The sequence below is a fragment of the Heptranchias perlo genome, chromosome 3 (genome assembly GCF_035084215.1).
Source record: "Heptranchias perlo isolate sHepPer1 chromosome 3, sHepPer1.hap1, whole genome shotgun sequence".
NCBI classification, from domain to species: domain Eukaryota; kingdom Metazoa; phylum Chordata; class Chondrichthyes; order Hexanchiformes; family Hexanchidae; genus Heptranchias; species Heptranchias perlo.
In genome coordinates this window covers 32,418,193-32,436,291 of record NC_090327.1, presented here as the reverse complement: position 1 = coordinate 32,436,291, position 18,099 = coordinate 32,418,193, and the positions used below count along the sequence as shown (strand labels likewise).

At 43.3% G+C, this 18,099-nt stretch overlaps 1 protein-coding gene across 1 annotated transcript in view; it reads left to right on the top strand.

Moving 5' to 3' along the window:
• zc3h3 (zinc finger CCCH-type containing 3) overlaps nucleotides 1-18,099 on the top strand; it is a 260,428-nt gene that overhangs the window by 231,092 nt on the left and 11,237 nt on the right. Inside the window, exon 11 of the mRNA XM_067978747.1 lies at nucleotides 443-633. Within this exon, the coding sequence (XP_067834848.1) occupies nucleotides 443-633 (191 nt within the window). The remainder of the gene's footprint in view (nucleotides 1-442; nucleotides 634-18,099) is intronic.

Sequence of the window (18,099 nt, the reverse complement as noted above, 5' to 3'; positions counted from 1 at the left end):
CCCACTGGTCCTTATGACTGGTGCACGTGGCAAAGAGACCTAAAGAGAGCATGGGGGAAAATAAATTCCATTTACCTTTTTCCGGTGCGGTTGCTGAATGAATGTTTGAAGTGGCTCTGTAGAGTTGGCAAATGGTTTATATTCCAATCTAGAGTCAATGAAATCCTAATCACTGCAGAGCTTCACTTGGCAACTTAGTTACATGTTCATCAGCATTTAACTCTGCTACTATTGATTTCAACAAAGATAATCGATGTAACTTTATTCCTTCTAGAACAGGGTGCTTTCCATTTGGATCAAAAGGTGTGCTGCACAGAGAAACACGTAGCAATTCAGTAGCATCCAAAAAGTGTCATCTTTCCATTGAAATGGAATCCCTTCGCTTGTCAGATTACTGGATTTTATAATTTTTTTATTAAATGGTTTTCTCAATCTTTGGCAGAGAGCTGAAGGATGAGACGTTGAGACAAGTGTCCACGGAGAGAAGAGCTGACTCTTCCGTCAACACCGAAGAATTGAGTAGTAGCAGCAGCCAGCAGTGGCTGCCAGCATTCATTGCTCTGCACTCGTCTGCATCCTCTGAAGAGAAGGCAGATTCAGAAGTAGAAGAAGAAAGCGCAGGCGAAGCACTGGGTATGTATTTGAAAGACAATCACAAAGGAGCTGACATCTTGTCTATTTTTTTAAAATTTAGCCCTAATTTGATTTGGATTCACAGTAGGGTTGTCTTGGCTCCGAGTCCTCACACCCACACTTCCAGCAGAGAATGTTGTATAGCCATGAGTGGGAAGCCTGGCCAGTTTTTCCCTCATTAACCCAGGGATGCTGAAGCCAATTGTAACATCTCTAGTGCCTAGCTGGTTGAGATTAGTTAACTCAGCACACATCACAGATCAAACCTTAAACGTCTGGCTCTTTTTGGTCACCTGCCCATAACAACATCATCAGCTTATATCATCATATGTCACCTTTAACGTAGTAAACATCCCAATGTGCTTCATGGAGAGAAATTGATGCCTAATTATAGTAGGAGAGTTAAGGGAGATGATTGAAAGCATGGTCAAAAACCAAGACTGTGAAGAGGCTTTTGAAGGTGGGAAGGAGAGAATTAGAATGATAGAAATTACATGAAGGAAGCCATTTGACTCATCGCACCTTACTGGTGTTTGCTCTTCAACTGGAGCTATCTACTGTAATCCCATTTCCATGCCTTGCAAGTTAGCACAGTAGAGGCAGTCTCAGAGGTGGACCTTCCAGATTTGACATGTTTTTACAAGTTACATTTTGATCTGGTCACCTCTGAGGCTCAATCATGTCACTATTTGAAATAATTTTTCAGCCAATCATAGGGCATTTTGTTGGACGTTGGTCCCTCCTCCAAAATGGTGGGACCACAAAGAGGAAGAAAACAGTTTTTTAAAAAATGAGAAAAAATCGATTAAAATGGATGGACTAGGTTCAAGTACCCAGAAAAAGCAACCTCCATTGGAAGAATGAATGAGTGAATAAAGGACAGAATGTGGATCAGCTATGATGGCCTCCACAGTCGGATGGCCTGCCAACACTCGCTGGCAGATGCGAACGGTGGACAATTGAGAGAGGCACCAGACGTGACCTGTCCCATTGGAGCCGTACCCCAACATAGTCATTGTCCTCGGGAGAGGAGAAAGAAATCGTAGAAAAATAAAACTGAAGTCAATATGATAAAAATATAGGGGAGAGAGTGTGGCAGAAGGGAACCAAGGCAAGTAAAAGTGAAATTTTGCAAATAGTTTTTAGTTACAATTCTATTTTCAGCATTCCATAGGGTTCATGGCACTCAACTAGCTGGTCCTCCAGGTTGAGTGAAAAGCCAGCATGAAATGACTGATTTTTTAAAATACTCAATATCCACCCCTTCCAACATTGGGGTTGCACTGTGTACGATTTACCAGCTACATTGCAGCAACTCACCAAAGTTATTTTGCCTGCACGTCCCTCCCCTGTGACCTCTGTCAGTTAGAAGAACAAGCGCATGCAATGTCATGGGAACGCGAAGGACATGATTTTAGCTGGGAGCCAGGAACCCAGCCCATCTTTAGATGTTTGTGTGAGGAACCCTGAAGCCAAATGAGTGCTTCACAATCTGCAATCGCAGCTCAACTGAAGGTGAGTATTTGTGCTTCCGGGTTTCCCACTTGCCAGGCAGCTAGATTGACAGGCTGACTGCCTGTGGGGAGGGAAAGGAGCTGCGAATCAGAGAAGGGGGAGGGGGAAGAGAGATCGTGGATCCTGGAAGAAATTGGGGCTGGGGGGATGCGGACGACATCGGGTGGGCCTAGGACAAAATTGGGGGTCCAGCATGGTGGGGGGGTGGGGCTTCAGCCGATCGCGGGGTCATATCGCGCCAGGTGAGCTTGTTGGGCCTGGAAGAAGCACCCCTGCTCCTCCGGGCCCACAAGCAGTGCGATAAAGGCGCTCATCTCATGGATCCGACCCTTCCTGCCTGCTTTCACCTGACATAATCAGCAGCGATGGGAACCCCGAACAGGTACGGTTAAATTTGTTTTACTTTTGTAATACACAAAAAATTATCTACCTCAACTATCGCAATGAGGTACATTGCCCCTTTAAGTATCGGTCCGCCGGCTTTAAGTGGGAGCGAGACTTCTAGGTGTCTGTTGCTCGTGCGCATCCAAACATGCCTGGGTCAAACCCGGAAGTGAGCGTGTTGGAGCCGGGATGCAGTCCCGCTCCAAAAATCAACTATTTTTACTGCCCTCCCAACCCCAGCCCACCCAACCCCAACCCACCCATTCTTGAGGGTTAAAATCACCCCCCATGTTCCTCTCCAAGTCTTGACTTGGACATATATCACCATTCCTTCATCATCACTGGGTAAAAATCCTGGAATTCCCTACTTATCATCAATCTGGGATCACCATAAGGAGAAGGCTCACCAACACTTTCTAAGGACAACTATGGATGACCAATGAATACAAATTTGCCAATGTCGTCCACATCCTAAGAACTATTTTTTTTAAATGTTGCTAACATTTTTACTGCAGTATTAAGCAATTCACAGTGTTTGAGATTATTTTTAAATAGAGGCTGGGTGAGTACAGAATTTCCTGGAGATGAAAGCACTGTAAGGGTTAATGCATCCCATCAGTAATATCCATAGCAGAAAACTCAAAAGTTACAAAGTCATCTCTCAAATAATATGCAGAGCCGCAGAATACTGAATTGCCATAGTCTCCAGAAAAAGCTGTGAAAGGGTTACGGTCGCCACTAAAATAGGAATGGAGATATCAGAGACTGAACGGGCAGACAAGCGATCCTGATGGTCTTTTTCGTCTACTGGAGTTTAGGTCACTACCCAAGCATTGAACAAAAACAGCTTGCCACTTAAGATGCGATTCTAATTTTCCATATTTCATCCTCTATTTAAATAGTTTGAAGCCAGCTTAAAAATGTGCTGGGACTGATAATTTCAGGATGACTGCACTACTCAGACCACCTCCTGCATGCGGTAATTTAATTACCGATCGTTTGTCGTACTTTAATTTGTTTGCGATAGAGCACAAAAGTCTAAGGGAAACGAGCAGATGTTTCTGTTTCCCAATTGCCCGTTTAGCGAGGAGTAAATGGCAGCATTCATCCTGGCTACAGCCGGAGAGAGGAGAGAGAGATGGGTCTTTATAGCTTTGAGTGATTCCTTTTGTAAACATTTTCCGGAGATATGCCTCTTTGAACGGTTATAAACAAGAGTTCAGCTCGGCAGGCAGCAGGCTTTTGAGATCCCGGCGCATGTCATTTTATTGTCATATTTCATGGTCATAATCATAATGGAAGGAGTTCACTACCAGCTTTTAACAGCACCACTGCGCGCACTTAACAGCTGAACAGGTTTGTTTGACATATCACTGGAGCATAGGTAATAAGGTGATGCAGGGGATAAAATAGACTTTCTTCAGAGTAATTGATAGCTTTTGGATGTTGCCATGTCGTGTCTGTGTCAGATAATAGTTCAGATAAGGGAGCATTTAGCTGCTAGGTTTATGATCGGTGAATTGTAATATATGCAAAAAAAAAGCTTTTATTAACCCCTTTCTCTCCTCTCTGTACACGATAAGTTTAGGATTTTCTGAATATTTTGCTCACCAGCTTTATCTTTTTATATTCTGAAGGTGTTGCCTCCTTGCCAGTGTGTACAGTTCCACTCGCACCTTGCCGTTCTTTCTGAAAGCAAATATTATTAAGCCTAAATACTGAGTGCTGGCAGGCTATCTGACCACAGAACAGATCACCAGCAGAACTGCATCCTGTCCTCACTCGAAGTCCACATATCACACTTTCAACAAGGGGGTCGCTGGATAGCAATCAGCAGCAGGAACTTTGGTCAATTGTCCCCTCTGTTGCATGGGGACTGAGGCGGCGGAGGCTGCTGCTAGTGAGAGATCAGTTAACTTAACACAGACTGTGAGCTTTCCTAGTCTGTATGCCTCAGCTGCTCACTGGTTATACTAGATGAGCTATCAGAGTAGCTAGAGTTAGTCATTATTTTATTTAATTTTTGGCAGTTTTTAAAGAAAGAACCACTTGCACTTATATAGCGTCTTTCACAACCTCCAGACCTACCAAAGTGCTTTACAACCAATAAAGTACTTTTGAAGTGTAGTCACTGTTGTAATGTAGGAAATGCGGCAGCCAAATTGCACACAGCAAGATCACAGCAATGAGATAATGACTAGATACTCTGTTTTTTATTAGTGATGTTGGTTGAGGGATAAATATTGGTCAGGACACCAGGGAGAACTCTCCTGCTCTTCGAATAGTGCCACGTGATCTTTTACGTCCACCTGAGAGGGCAGACATCAGTTCAACATCTCATCCGACAGACGGCACCTCTGACAGTGCAGCACTCCCTCAGCACTGCACTGAAGTATCAGCCTGGATTATGAGCTGAAATCTCTGGATTGGGACTTGAACCGATGACCTTCTGACTCAGAGATGAGAGTTCTACCAATGAGCCAAGGCTGACACTTGAGGAAATACATACTCTGTACAAAACATTGGCTAGGCCTCAGTTAGAATATTGTGTACAGTTTTGGGCAACTTTAGGAAGGATGTCAAGACCATGGAGATGATGCTAGAGATGTGCGGCTAGAAAAACTGGAGCTCTTTTCATTAGAACAAATTATAAGATCTGATAGAGGTGTTCGCAGTTATGAGAGTTTTAAATGAAGGAATTCGGCAACTAGAGGGCCTAAATTTTAAATCATCATCAACAGAACAAAAGGAGAGGTTAGAAGGACTTTTTTTACGCCAAGGAATGCCCTATCAGAAACAGAATCAGTTTTTTAAAAAGGAAGTGTATGTATATTTATAAAGGTGTAAGGAAAGGGCAGGCGATTGGGACTAAGTGAATAACTCTTTCAGAGAGCAGACACAGGTACATTGGCTTCCTCCTGTGCCATAAAGTTCTATAATTCTAGGAATGCTGAATCTGTTTAGAGATAAGAAGAAATACTGCAAATGATTGAAATCTGAAGCAAACAACAGAAATCTGAAAAATACACAGCAGGTCAGTCAGTGCCTTGGAAAGAAGACAGGTTAACATTTCAGGTGCGATCTATTCATCAGAACTCAGTTTCTGATCAAGGAGCCCAACCAAAATGTTCACCTGTTTCTCTACTTCAGAGACGAAAGAAATGAAAAAACAGAAAGTACTGGGAATAAGCAGCAGGTCAGTTAGAATCTAAAGCCTCGAAAGCCTCTTTCATACTACTGCTCATGTAGTTCAGATTCCGCAAGGCCGTTGCCTGTGAGCTGGCTCCTGCTGTATACACTGTTAAATCCAGGTGTGCCGCAGCGATAAGGGGACCAGATTTAGTAGCATGCATGCTGGGAGCCAGCTCACAGATGTTATTCTCCCAGATTCCAAACTAAACAAGTACATGTAAAAGCAGCTTTAATGAACAGGATAGGTTAATATTTCATGAGAATTAGAAACTGGAAGATAAGTGAGCTCCATTAATATTAGACAAAATGAAGAGGTAGGAAACCAGAACAACAGATGAAAGTCAAGAGTCGGAAATGCAAACACCTATCACCGAAGAAGCAGCTAATGGCCAAATAGTTTTATTTCCCCGATCAGGCATTGGAAAGACACACAATGTTAACCAACCTGCTGAGTAGTCACAGCATTTTCAGTTTTTGGTTGGATTCTTTTTGAAGACTTGGTATCCCCATATTGAGGATTTTTTTCTGGCAGCAAGAAATGAACTGGTCTGAAAATTCTTTCGTGACATTGGGAAGATTGACCATTGTTCGTAAACCTCAGTCTGTAGTGAACCTTGTCAACAGTTTCCCATTTTTGCCTTAGTGCAGATTACATATTTCTCCCCTGAAGGCAGTGATTCGTACATGGGTACAGGCCTCTGCAGCACTCCAGTAGCTTACCAAAGATTAGCCCAGACATGCAGTTCTACCTTTTGAAAAGCAGTATTTGGAGTTCTCGAATCCTGTCCTTGCACAACATTCACACAAACACACTTTTCCAGAGGAGAGCCACTGGAAAGCAATCAACACCAGGAATCCTGGTTAATTTTTTTTTATTTCCCTTCTCCAGCTGCGGATTAGTGATTTATTTTTTTTTTGTTCATGGGATGTGGGCGTCGCTGGCGAGGCCAGCATTTATTGCCCATCCCTAATTGCCCTTGAGGTGAGCCGCCTTCTTGAACCACTGCAGTCCGTGTGGTGAAGGTTCTCCCACAGTGCTGTTAGGAAGGGAGTTCCAGTATTTTGACCCAGCAACGATGAAGGAACGGCGATATATTTCCAAGTCGGGATGGTGTGTGACTTGGAAGGGAACGTGCAGGTGGTGTTGTTCCCATGTGCCTGCTGCCCTTGTCCTTCTAGGTGGTAGAGGTCGCGGGTTTGGGAGGCGCTGTCGAAGAAGCCTTGGCGAGTTGCTGCAGTGCATCCTGTGGATGGTACACACTGCAGCCACTGTGCGCTGGTGGTGAAGGGAGTGAACGTTTAGGGTGGTGGATGGAATGCCATTCAAGCAGGCTGCTTTGTCCTGGATGATGTCGAGCTTCTTGAATGTTGTTGGAGCTGCACTCATCCAGGCAAGTGGAGAGCATTCCATCACACTCCTGACTTGTGCCTTGTAGATGGTGGAAAGGCTTTGGGGAGTCAGGTGGTGAGTTACTCGCCGCAGAATACCCAGCCTCTGATCTGCTCTTGTAGCCACAGTATTTATATGGCTGGTCCAGTTAAGATTCTGGTCAATGGTGACCCTCAGGATGTTGATGGTGGGGGATTCGGTGATGGTAATGCCGTTGAATGTCAAGAGAAGGTGGTTAGACTCTCTCTTGTTGGAGATGATCATTGCCTGGCACTTGTCTGGTGTGAATGTTACTTGCCACTTATCAGCCCAAGCCTGGATGTTGTCCAGGTCTTGCTACATGCGGGCACGGACTGCTCCATTATCTGAGGAGTTGCGAATGGAACTGAACACTGTGCAATCATCAGCGAGCATCCCCATTTCTGACCTTATGATGGAGGGAATGTCATTGATGAAGCAGCTGAAGATGGTTGGGCCAAGGACACTGGCCTGAGGAACTCCTGCAGCAATGCCCTGGGGCTGAGTTGATTGGCCTCCAACAACCACTACCATCTTCCTTTGTGTTAGGTATGACCCCAGCCACTGGAGCGTTTTCCCCCTGATTCCCATTAACTTCAATTTTACTAGGGCTCCTTGAGGTTAATAGGTGTCAGCCTTAGCTGACTGGTAGCACTCTCACTTCTGAATCAGAAGGTTGTGGGTTCATGTCCCACCCCGGAGACATGTGCACAACATCAGTGTAGTACTGAGGGAGTGCTGCACCGTTGGAGGTGCCGGCTTTTGGATGCGACATTAAACCGAAGCCCCATCTGCCCTCTCAGGTGGACGTAAAAGACCTCACTTCTATTCAAAGAAGAGCAGGGGACTTCTGCCGGTGTCCTGGCCAATATTTATCCCTCAACCAATGCCTAAAACAGAGGATCTGATCATATATTTCATTGCTGTTTGTTGGAGCTTGATGTGCACAAATTGGCTGCCACATTTCCTGCGTTACAACAGTGGCTACACTTCAAAAGTACTTAATTGGCTGTAAAGCGCTTTGGGAAGTCCCGAAGTTATGAAAGGCACTACATAAATGCAAGTTCTTTCTTTCTAATAGTAGCACCAAACTGCTGCCCTGGTTATTGACAAAGATCAAGGATTGAACCCAGCACCTTTCTCATTAATATGGCTTAGCATTATGCTACTTGTATACTAAGCCAAGGGTGTTCATCCTAGAGCCCAAGACCCTCATGGTGCCCTTGAATGCTGACAATCTGGTCCTTGAAGCCTAAGCAACTCTCCTATTTCTGCTTTCATTATTTGCTGATTTGCCATGTTTGAATTTTATGGAGCTGGAGGTTTTGAAATGGCTGTTTTTAGCACTTGCCTCTTTGGTGGATAAATCCTAACTCACAGCAAAATCTGTTAGTATCAACAGCTTGTAAATTACTGGAACATGGATTTAAACTTGTTGGTATGCACCGACATGGACATCCCTGCCCTAAGCCATCGCCATGCCCTAAATTATAATTTTTTTAAAATTGCAGTAGGGGATGCAGTCATTGAAACAGCATTCTTGACATGCCTTTTGTATTGTTGCGCCTTCCTCTGTAGACAGACATTTTAGCGTTTTGCAAGTTGTTGAGCACAGCAGTCCAAGGGAGTTGAATTAATATCAGCACAGACCTAATCATTAACCTAGTGTGCTTCAGCAAACATGTCACTTAAACTAATTCTGCCCCCTCACTTGTTCAGGCTCAATAACTCTTTCTATCAGATTCGTCAGCCAATGTCATCAACACTCAAATGTTTAAATAAACTATTTTTAAAAAACAAAAATAAGAAAACCATTTTTGTAATTTTCACTTTTTTTTTTAAAAGGAGTCTTTTTCTTTTGGGGGGGGTGGAAAGGAGGGAGAACTGCCTCTTTAAAAGGAGATCCTGATGGAAGGAGAAGAATAATTGCTTCATAAAAATCCTGACCCAGGGTGGGGGACCATCACAATATGAATGCTTCCATTCTTTCCAAAGTCAACTTGTTGGTTGGATATTTTTCTCCAGCTGTCTATGTCTTATTCTTTCTCACTCTATCTATCTCACTCTGTCTGTCAGTTGGTGGCACTCCTGCCTCCATGCCAGAAAGTGGGTTCAAATCCCACCCTACAACTTGAGCTTTACAATCCAATTCAGTACTGAGAGAGTTCTGTATTGTTGGAGGTGCCATCCTTCGAATGAAATGTTAAGTCAAGATCCTGCCTGTCTGTTCTGGTGGTTGAGTTGGCATTAAAGATCCTATGCCACTATCTGAAGAAGAGTAGAGAGTTCCTTTGATGTCCTGGCCAACATTCCTCCCTCAGACAAATCCAAACAAACTCCTTATTCATCTTACTGATGTGCGCAAAAAATTGGCTGTCATGTTTGTCTACATAACTGGCACTGAACTTCAAAGTAATTCACTGTATGTGAAGCACTTTGAGATGCTTCTGAGAAACATGATAAGATGCTACATAAATCTCCCTCTGTCTCTACTTTCTATGTCTGTCTGTGTTTGTGCGATTCTATTTTTCTCTCTATCAGTATCTCTTCTCTCTCCCCTCCCTCTGTGTATATCTCTTCCTCCCATAGTGCTCTCTGAGTGTCTTTTCTATTCCCCCACCTCACCCACCATGTCTGTCTCTTTATATCTGTCATGCCACAAGAGATATAAAACATAGAATGATACAGCACAGAAGGAGGCCATTCGGCCCATCATACCTGTGCCTGCTCTTTGAAAGAGCTATCCAATTAGTCCCTTTCCCCATAGCCCCGCAGTTTTTTTCCTCTTGGATTATTTATCCAATTCCCACTTGAAAGTTATTATTGAATCTGTTTCAACCACCCTCTCAGGCACTGCATTCCATCATAACTCGCTGATTAAAAAATTTCTCCTCATCTCACCTCTGGTTCTTTTGCCAATTACCTTAAATCTGTGTCCTCTGGTCACCGACCTTTCTGGCATTGGAAGCAGTTTCTCATTATTTAGTCTTATCAAAATCCTTCATGATTTTGAACATCTCTATTAAATCTCCCCATAACCTTCTCTGCTCTAAGGAGAATAACCCTGGCTTCTCCAGTCACTCCACATAACTGAAGTCCCTCATCCCTGGTACCATTCTAGTAAATCTCCTCTGCACCCTCTCTAAGGCCATGACATCCTTCTAAAATGGGGTGGTGCCAAGAATTGGACACAGTACTCCAACTGGGGCCTAACCAGTGATTTATAACAGTTTAGCAAGCCTTGATCTAAAGTTGCCAAAAGCTGATCTATCCATGTCGTACTTGATCTTAAAACCCAGCTTGAACTCGTGCTACATTTTTTAGTGATCCCACTTTATGTGGACAGATGCACATTCCTATTTTTGAGACGTTCCCGCTTTTGATGATTTCCAATGCATCAACATCAACTTTTTCTTGTTTGGAGATTTGATTTTTGGTCAAAATTGCTCTCATTCTCTAGAAATTGGTGGTTAAATTGGATAACCGCCGAAAATGGGCGGGGGATTGCAGTACGTGATTAACCCGCGCCTGTTTGTTGTGCTGCCGGAAGCACGTTAAATTTGTGCTGCCTGCTGTTAAATGATTGCTGCACGCAGCCAGCACTACCTGCGCTGTTGATTGGCTGCATGCATCAGCAGCGGGCCGTATATTGCGAGTGGTTCGTGTTTCTTCAAGGCAGCATGCACCACTTAGAGAAGGTGCATTGTGACTGCAAGAAGTGTTGGGAGTCCTTCGTGAAGTGATTCAGTCCACTAATACTTTGAAGAATGGCTGAGCCGAGGCGAGAGCGTGCATCAAGGTTCTCTGATAATGCACTGTGGCATTGGTGCAAGAGGCAGAGAGAAGGGGGGACGTTCTGTATCCACAGTGGGGGGCAGGAGACCATCCAGACATATGCTAAAGAGGCAGTGGGAGGAGCATAGTTCCAAGAGCCTGGATGCAGTGCAGGAAGAAGTTCAGTGATTTAACACGAGTTGTCAAGGTGAGTGAGTGAATTCAACCTTCAAGTGGCATATCCTACCATCTGCACCACTGGCTTCATCCACTGTTCAATTCACTACACCCCCATCACCCACCTACCAATCAGTACTCAACCCTTCAATTCATATGGTTTACCTCATCCTCACACACTTATCACTGTTGCAAGCCTCACATCCATAACTCACAGTTCACACACACTGGCAATTTAACCCCCATCGTTTTCATTCCCTTCCCCTTCCTCTCCCTGTATCATTGAAAAAGAGACTTGCATTTATGTAGCACTTTATTATAGAAACATAGAAAATAGGAGCAGGAGTGGGCCATTTGGCCCCTCGAGCTTGCTCCGCCATTCAATATGATCATGGCTGATCCTCTATCTCAATACCATATTCCCACTCTCTCCCCATACCCCTTGATGCCTTTTGTGTCTAGAAATCTATCTAGCTCCTTCTTAAATATATGAATATAAATATATTAATATAAATATATATTTTGTAGCACTTTATCTTCCATGCAGTCTGTGAGGCAGCAAGCTCGGGTTCCTGAACCTTTCCATCAACTTGTATAATCAGAGGTTAAAAAAGAACTTGTCAGCCAACCAAATGTCAACCGTACAAACCATCGTTTAATAGTGAACATGGTGTCCAATATAGTTACATTTTTAAGCAGGTTATTAGAAAGAGGAGGTGATGCAGTGTTGATTTAGATCCTTAGGAAAAAGAGCTGAATAAATATCAGGAAATGGAACGAAAGGCACTGGAATAAGTAATGGCTCCAATGGGCGTTCTGTGCCAATGTGTTGGGGATGGGGAGGCTGTGGAAGGCAACTGGGCAGGGTTGAATAGTAGAGATTTGGGAAGGGCTGAGATTTGCTCTTTGGAGACCAGGGCAATATTTATACTAAAATTGCCTCAGAAGATTAGATGTGTGTCACAGTCAGTGATGGTTTGGGAGAGCATTTTGTTATTCCAAGGTGTCTTTCTTAGATGCAATTTCTTAGAGAGGGTGAATTTGTAAAGTAAACCATTAAATGGCACTGAGGGAAGCATGACAACCACTATCTGAGGCCTTTATTTAATTTCATGTAATCCAGATTCCTCCATTGGTTCAATATGTCTCTACAATAAGTTGCTGAGCCATACTGACAAGAAGATCCAGGATTCATTCCCAGTTCTGTGCTGAGTGACTATAGGGCCGTTACAATTGGACTCAACACCCCTGGATTAGGGTGGGCAAGATTGTCCTGTTCTCACTCCAAATTGCTGACCAGCACTCCCACCTGGAAATGAATATGTGGATGGCAGGGTCAGGCTATGCTGTGATTTCTACCCACGGTCAAATGGACTACTGCTATTTACTCTCAAGATTCACATGTGAATAAGGGCCAGTTGAGTGAGATACTGGATGGCAACTGGTGCCTGTGGAAATGTACCTAATTAAGGAATAAGTGCCTTCACACGATGAAGTGGGAAGAGAAATGTTGGCAGTAATAAATATGCATGTTATGTGTAATCTTACAAAACAGATGACTGTGAAATAGTTCAAGTGGATTTGCCAGTTCAGTGTCCGCTGGGCTCAGTAGTTAGCACTGTTGTCTGAGTTAGAAGGTTATAGGTTCAAGCCCAAATACAGGTGTGAATCCGTGATCTAGACTAGCACTTCAGTTATGAGGGAGTGCTACATTGTCGGTCGTACTATCTTTCAGATGAATCATTGAACTGATGCCCCATCTAGCTGTTCATGTGGACAAAGAAGATGCCACGGCACTATTTGCAGAAGAGCAGAGGGCTTCTTCCAGTGCCCCAGCCATCATTTCTCCCTCAGCTAATACCAGATAGATATGGATAGATTCATTTATCCATTTGTTTGTAGGATGATTATGATGTGTGAAAATTGACCTGCTCTATTTGCCTACATAACAGTGACTGCTCTTCAACAATAATCCATTGGCTTTAAACACTTTGGGATGCAAGTTTGTTCTTTAACTTTTTACAAGGTTCAGGAGAACGGACAAGAGTATTTAGTGAGACGTTGCAGAGCGATACTTATTGCAATGCCATGTGAAGCAACCCAAAATCACGCAATAGAAACTTAATTTAAACTTAAAATATCTATTATTTTAAACAGTTTTTAATGACACTCTTTTTAGGTGAGGACATTAGTGCAGGGGAATGGATTACCATCCATACAGATTACCCAAATATCTCCACGTAACAGCACTACACATGAACTGGAAGTGCTTGACTCTGAAGAATTGGGTTGAGACTGCCCAAACGCAGTAGTAAACATTAAAGTGAATAAGTCAGCTCAGTAACGAGCTACACAAAGCACATTTGATCCCCAGTCTTTGCTGAGCTTGCTAATCCTAATCCGAACTGCGGCTGGAGAGGAAAGAATGAGAAAAGAGGCGCCCCTGGGCTGGAATGGGAATGGGAAGTGGAATTGGTTTCCACTCCTCATTGTTGTCCAGAGACTTCAGCGTGACTCTTCAGGGTGGGACAGTCAGGCTGAACTATGATTTCCCCTCACCACCCCCCCCCCCCCCCCACCACCACCCAGGCGCTCTCACACAGAAGTGCTGGCATCTGTGGAAACGTACCGAGTGTGAGTCACAACTTTAAAGAGAGGTTGGGAAAAACAAAAGTCAGAATAAACAAGGCATATACCAGGACAAGGGGTTTAACCAAGAATAAATTGTACTATGGCTTAGCAGAGAAGTAAACTTGCAAGTATTAAACAGCAAACACTTAAGACATGATATCTGGCAACTTTATCAGCCTTCAGTCTGCTCTAACTCACGTTTGGGCTCTGCAAGGGTTAAATACAGATAATTATGCTGAACTTAGTGATCGCTTTGCATTTGGTTGATGTATGGGTATTTTATTAAGGGCAGAGAGCTGTTAAATGGACTCCACTGTTTTTACATAAATTAGCGAAAAAGTCATGAATCAATGCCAGAGCCGGTTACGTCCCAAATAAAGTTTGTTTATATCCATCTCCTAAGAAAGTGCCAGTGCAGTCTGAATATATTTTGAAGATAGTGAAAGCTTTGGGAAAATATCGATACAGCTCAATGAAAGCAATTTCCATTAAAGTCGACAAAGGGATAAAAATTAATGTTAAATCCACCCTTCAGAATGGTGGGTTGTATAACGTGTTCAAATTCTGAATATTTGAGCTCATGCCACAAGTGATGCTTCAGTATAGATTTGTGACATGCCATTCCCACTGTTAATATTTCGTGGGCTTGAAATTCCGGCATGGATACTAGCCGATGGATGTTGAATGAGCTTCTGTGAAATTCCTTCCTCCGCTCTTTTAAGAAAAATAAGTTAACCTGTTTGACACAAGCTGGTTAATGTCTCCGTTACAATAGCGCAGAAAGGAATTTCGCATCAATGCGTTCAGGATTTGCTACTACCCCACGGCGTAATTTCAAGGCTGTTGTCTCTGTTTCATTTTAATTTTCGTATTCTTTCATCCTCTCTGTTTCTCCATAGCCACACCCTCCCCAACCCACGTTATTCTTCGCGTAATCCTCCTGTCACAAATTTTGGACAGTGTGGGTACAATCTTGAGTCTGAGGGCTCCTTTTTAATCAGTGTCTACCTGTAATTGCTACTGGGAGCCAAGAGTTCCATATGGTCCTAATGCCTTACCAGCTTTTAAACCACAATGTGGTTTGTTCACTGTGTATCTTCATGTGTCAGCTAAGGTATGACACGGCTGAAAAAGCAGTACTTCTAGTCACCAAGTGCTGACTAGCTGTGTCACTCTCTGGTGATTTATGGGGTGGCTTAGAGATAATATGGAGCTTTGCATTCATTACCCTGAAAATGGAGCTCCGCCTTACTGCAGCCATGTGACATTATCGCCTCCCTTGCTATTTAATTGTATAGACACTCTGAGGAAGAATGCCAAGTTACTGCCAGCTAAGTTGTGCATCTGTGGGAATATAATTACAATGTCCACTCTTACTGGGTGTGGAGTGGGGAAGTCAGTAATGGAGCAACATGCTGTACCACCCACTAAAGGCTGCAGGTTGGCTCAACAACATCTTGCATTTACATAGCACTCCATACGCAAGAACACCTGAGTACTCTATGATGTAGCCACCAAGGAAATTAGATAAGAAGACCAAAGGTCAAAAGATGAATTTTTGCTTGTCGAACTAGGAACACCCTATCTGTTAGGTTATTCGCCTATAGAGTTATTTAGAGCTGAGTGGGAAGATTGACAGCTCCCATTGAGAGATCTACCCCTTTAGCCCCATTAATGAGCTGGTCAGTCATCAAAAGCTCCCTGGGATGGGTGCCGATCTGTTTGGCTCAGGTCTTGACTTATTGAGTCTTCCGTAGAGAGTTGACTCTTCCATCTTTAGACGTGTCATATTGATGTCACCTCAACCATGCCTGCCCATCACAAGGTGAATATTTCGCAAATAACACTGAATATTACTGGCCCTGAAGGAAAACAGATTTGTTCCATTTTTTTTAATTCACTTAATGTTGCAATATATTACAACAAACTATAATGCCTCTTCAGTCTTCATTTAGAATTTCATTTGTCATTCGTAGCAAGCAAAAGCTCCTGTAATTTATTCAGTTTCCTGAATTGCATTGTCCTGATACAGTAGTAGTGTTCATTTTTGATGCAGAGCTACATTACCCAACCTTGCAGCCTTCCTGAATTGTGTTTTTTTTTAAGTGCTGTGTGTAAGTATTCACTCTGAAGAGGTTCCATGTTTGTCTCTGCCTGTGTATCGTTGGGGGTTAATAAGGACGCCCTTGATGCTGCACATTGCAGGTTGCTGCCTGGCATTATTGGGTACTGAGATCTGCTAAGCACCTAATAGGGGAGATTTTCCTGGGTCTGCATCTCCTGAATGCAGGAAAATCAGACTTGGAAGGGTACTAAACAGTGAGGAGGATAGTGATAGACTTCAAGAGGATATAGACAGGCTGGTGGGATGGGCGGACACGTGGCAGATGAAATTTAACACAGAAAAATGCGAAGTGATACATTTTGGTAGGAAGAACGAGTAGAGGCATTATAAACTAGAGGGCACAATTCTAAAAGAGGTACAAGAACATCGAGATCTGAGGGTATATGTGCACAAATCATTAAAGTTGGTAGGGCAGGTTCAGAAAGCGGTTAAAAAAAGCATATGGGATCCTGGGCTTTATAAATAGAGGCATAGAGTACAAAAGTATGGCAGTCATAATGAACCTTTATAAAACACTGGCTCAGCCACATTTCTGGGCACCACACTTTAGGAAAGATGTGAAGGCCTTAGAGAGGGTGCAGAAGAGATTTACTTGAATGATTCCAGGGATGAGGGTCTTCAGTAACGTGGATAGACTGGAGAAGCTGGGGTTGTTCTCCTTAGAACAGAGACGGTTGTGAGGAGATTTGATAGAGGTATTTAAAATCATGAAGGGTCCAGACAGAGTAGATAGAGAGAAACTGTTCCCATTGGCGGAAGGGTCAAGAACCAGAGGACATAGATTTAAGGTGATTGGCAAAAGAACCAAAGGTGACATGAGGAAAAACTTTTTTACACAGCGAGTGGTTAGGATCTGGAATGCATTGCCTGAGGGGGTGGTGGAGGCAGATTCAGTCATGGCCTTCAAAATGGAACTGGATAAGTACTTGAAAAGAAAACATTTGCAGGGCTACGAGGATAGGACGGGGGAGTGGAACTAGCTGGATTGCTCTTGCATAGAGCCGGCGTGGACTCGATGGGCCGAATGGCTTCTTTCCATGCTGTAACCTTTCTATGGTTGGAGTGCACATCCATAAATGAACTCAACTGATTTCCCTCCATTAATTTAAATGGGGATAAGTCACATAGGTTCCTTTACAGGCGTGCGCTCCCAACTATTAGATTTTTCGATATTCACTGTGCGCAGGGAAATCAGTACACCTAGGCACAGACTCAGGATAATCTCCCCTATTGTGCCCAGCACTCCAAAGTGCAGGTCACAAGTACTGAATCTGCATAAGGCCTATGCATACTTTGTGCGCAAAGCTCATTCAGGCTTTATTCCCATGCTAATTAGGAGCAAGCCCCATAATGCACGTGGAGGCCTCAGTAGTGCTCCAAACTCTTAATGCTGTTTGTAATGGGCACTTCAAGGGAAGCTAGCAAAAAAAAAAATGTATGGTCTCCATTGGCTGTCCCCCATATGGGGCCATTCTTCCTTGCAGGTCCTCCTGCACCTTAGCCTCCCATGCCCAATCTACAAATCAGGTCTATTTTGCTGCAAGTCATTTTTTTTTAAAAACAGGTTCATCTTTAAGGGCAAACAGCAGCCCTTCGTGAGCAGTTGGTGTCCAATAACTTGCTTTCTTGACCTCCATATACTCCCTGTGCGTTTCGTGCTGTGCATTGGAGGCACCGTCTAAATGTTTAAGTGATCTTACCTCACATTAATGAGGTAAAGGTTTGAGACGGACAACCGTAATATTATGGATGTAACTCTTCATGTTCTGATCATGTATATGTATTTATAATATATATTGACTGTATTCTAAATCACCCAATCCAATAACTCAAGTATGTACATTAGAAATAATGGTATATATCTTAGTACATTAGCTCAACAAACAGAATTTGTTTGCGATTTTTATACTTCAGTGACACTGAAGGATAGCCTTTGTTCCCAATGCGCTGAGTGATCTCTTGTCTCTCATGCTTTCTTGTTGTTGGTGATTTTTGCTGTTTCCAGCCACCGAGAAACATACAAGTCAACAGATGAAGTTTCTGTCGCAATCAAGATCCAGAAACACACAAATGTTAACTTGGAAACGCCCAAACATTTGGGGCCAAGTAATAAACCATATTAAAGTAGTTAAATGCGGATGCACAGTCAGTTAAGTAGATGTCTTTCACCCCTGAAACCTGCTTTCAGATGAAACTCTCCTCTGACTGTTGGCCATAAGGGACCTATGTGAAATGAGTTGGGCATTCTCAATCTCATTCC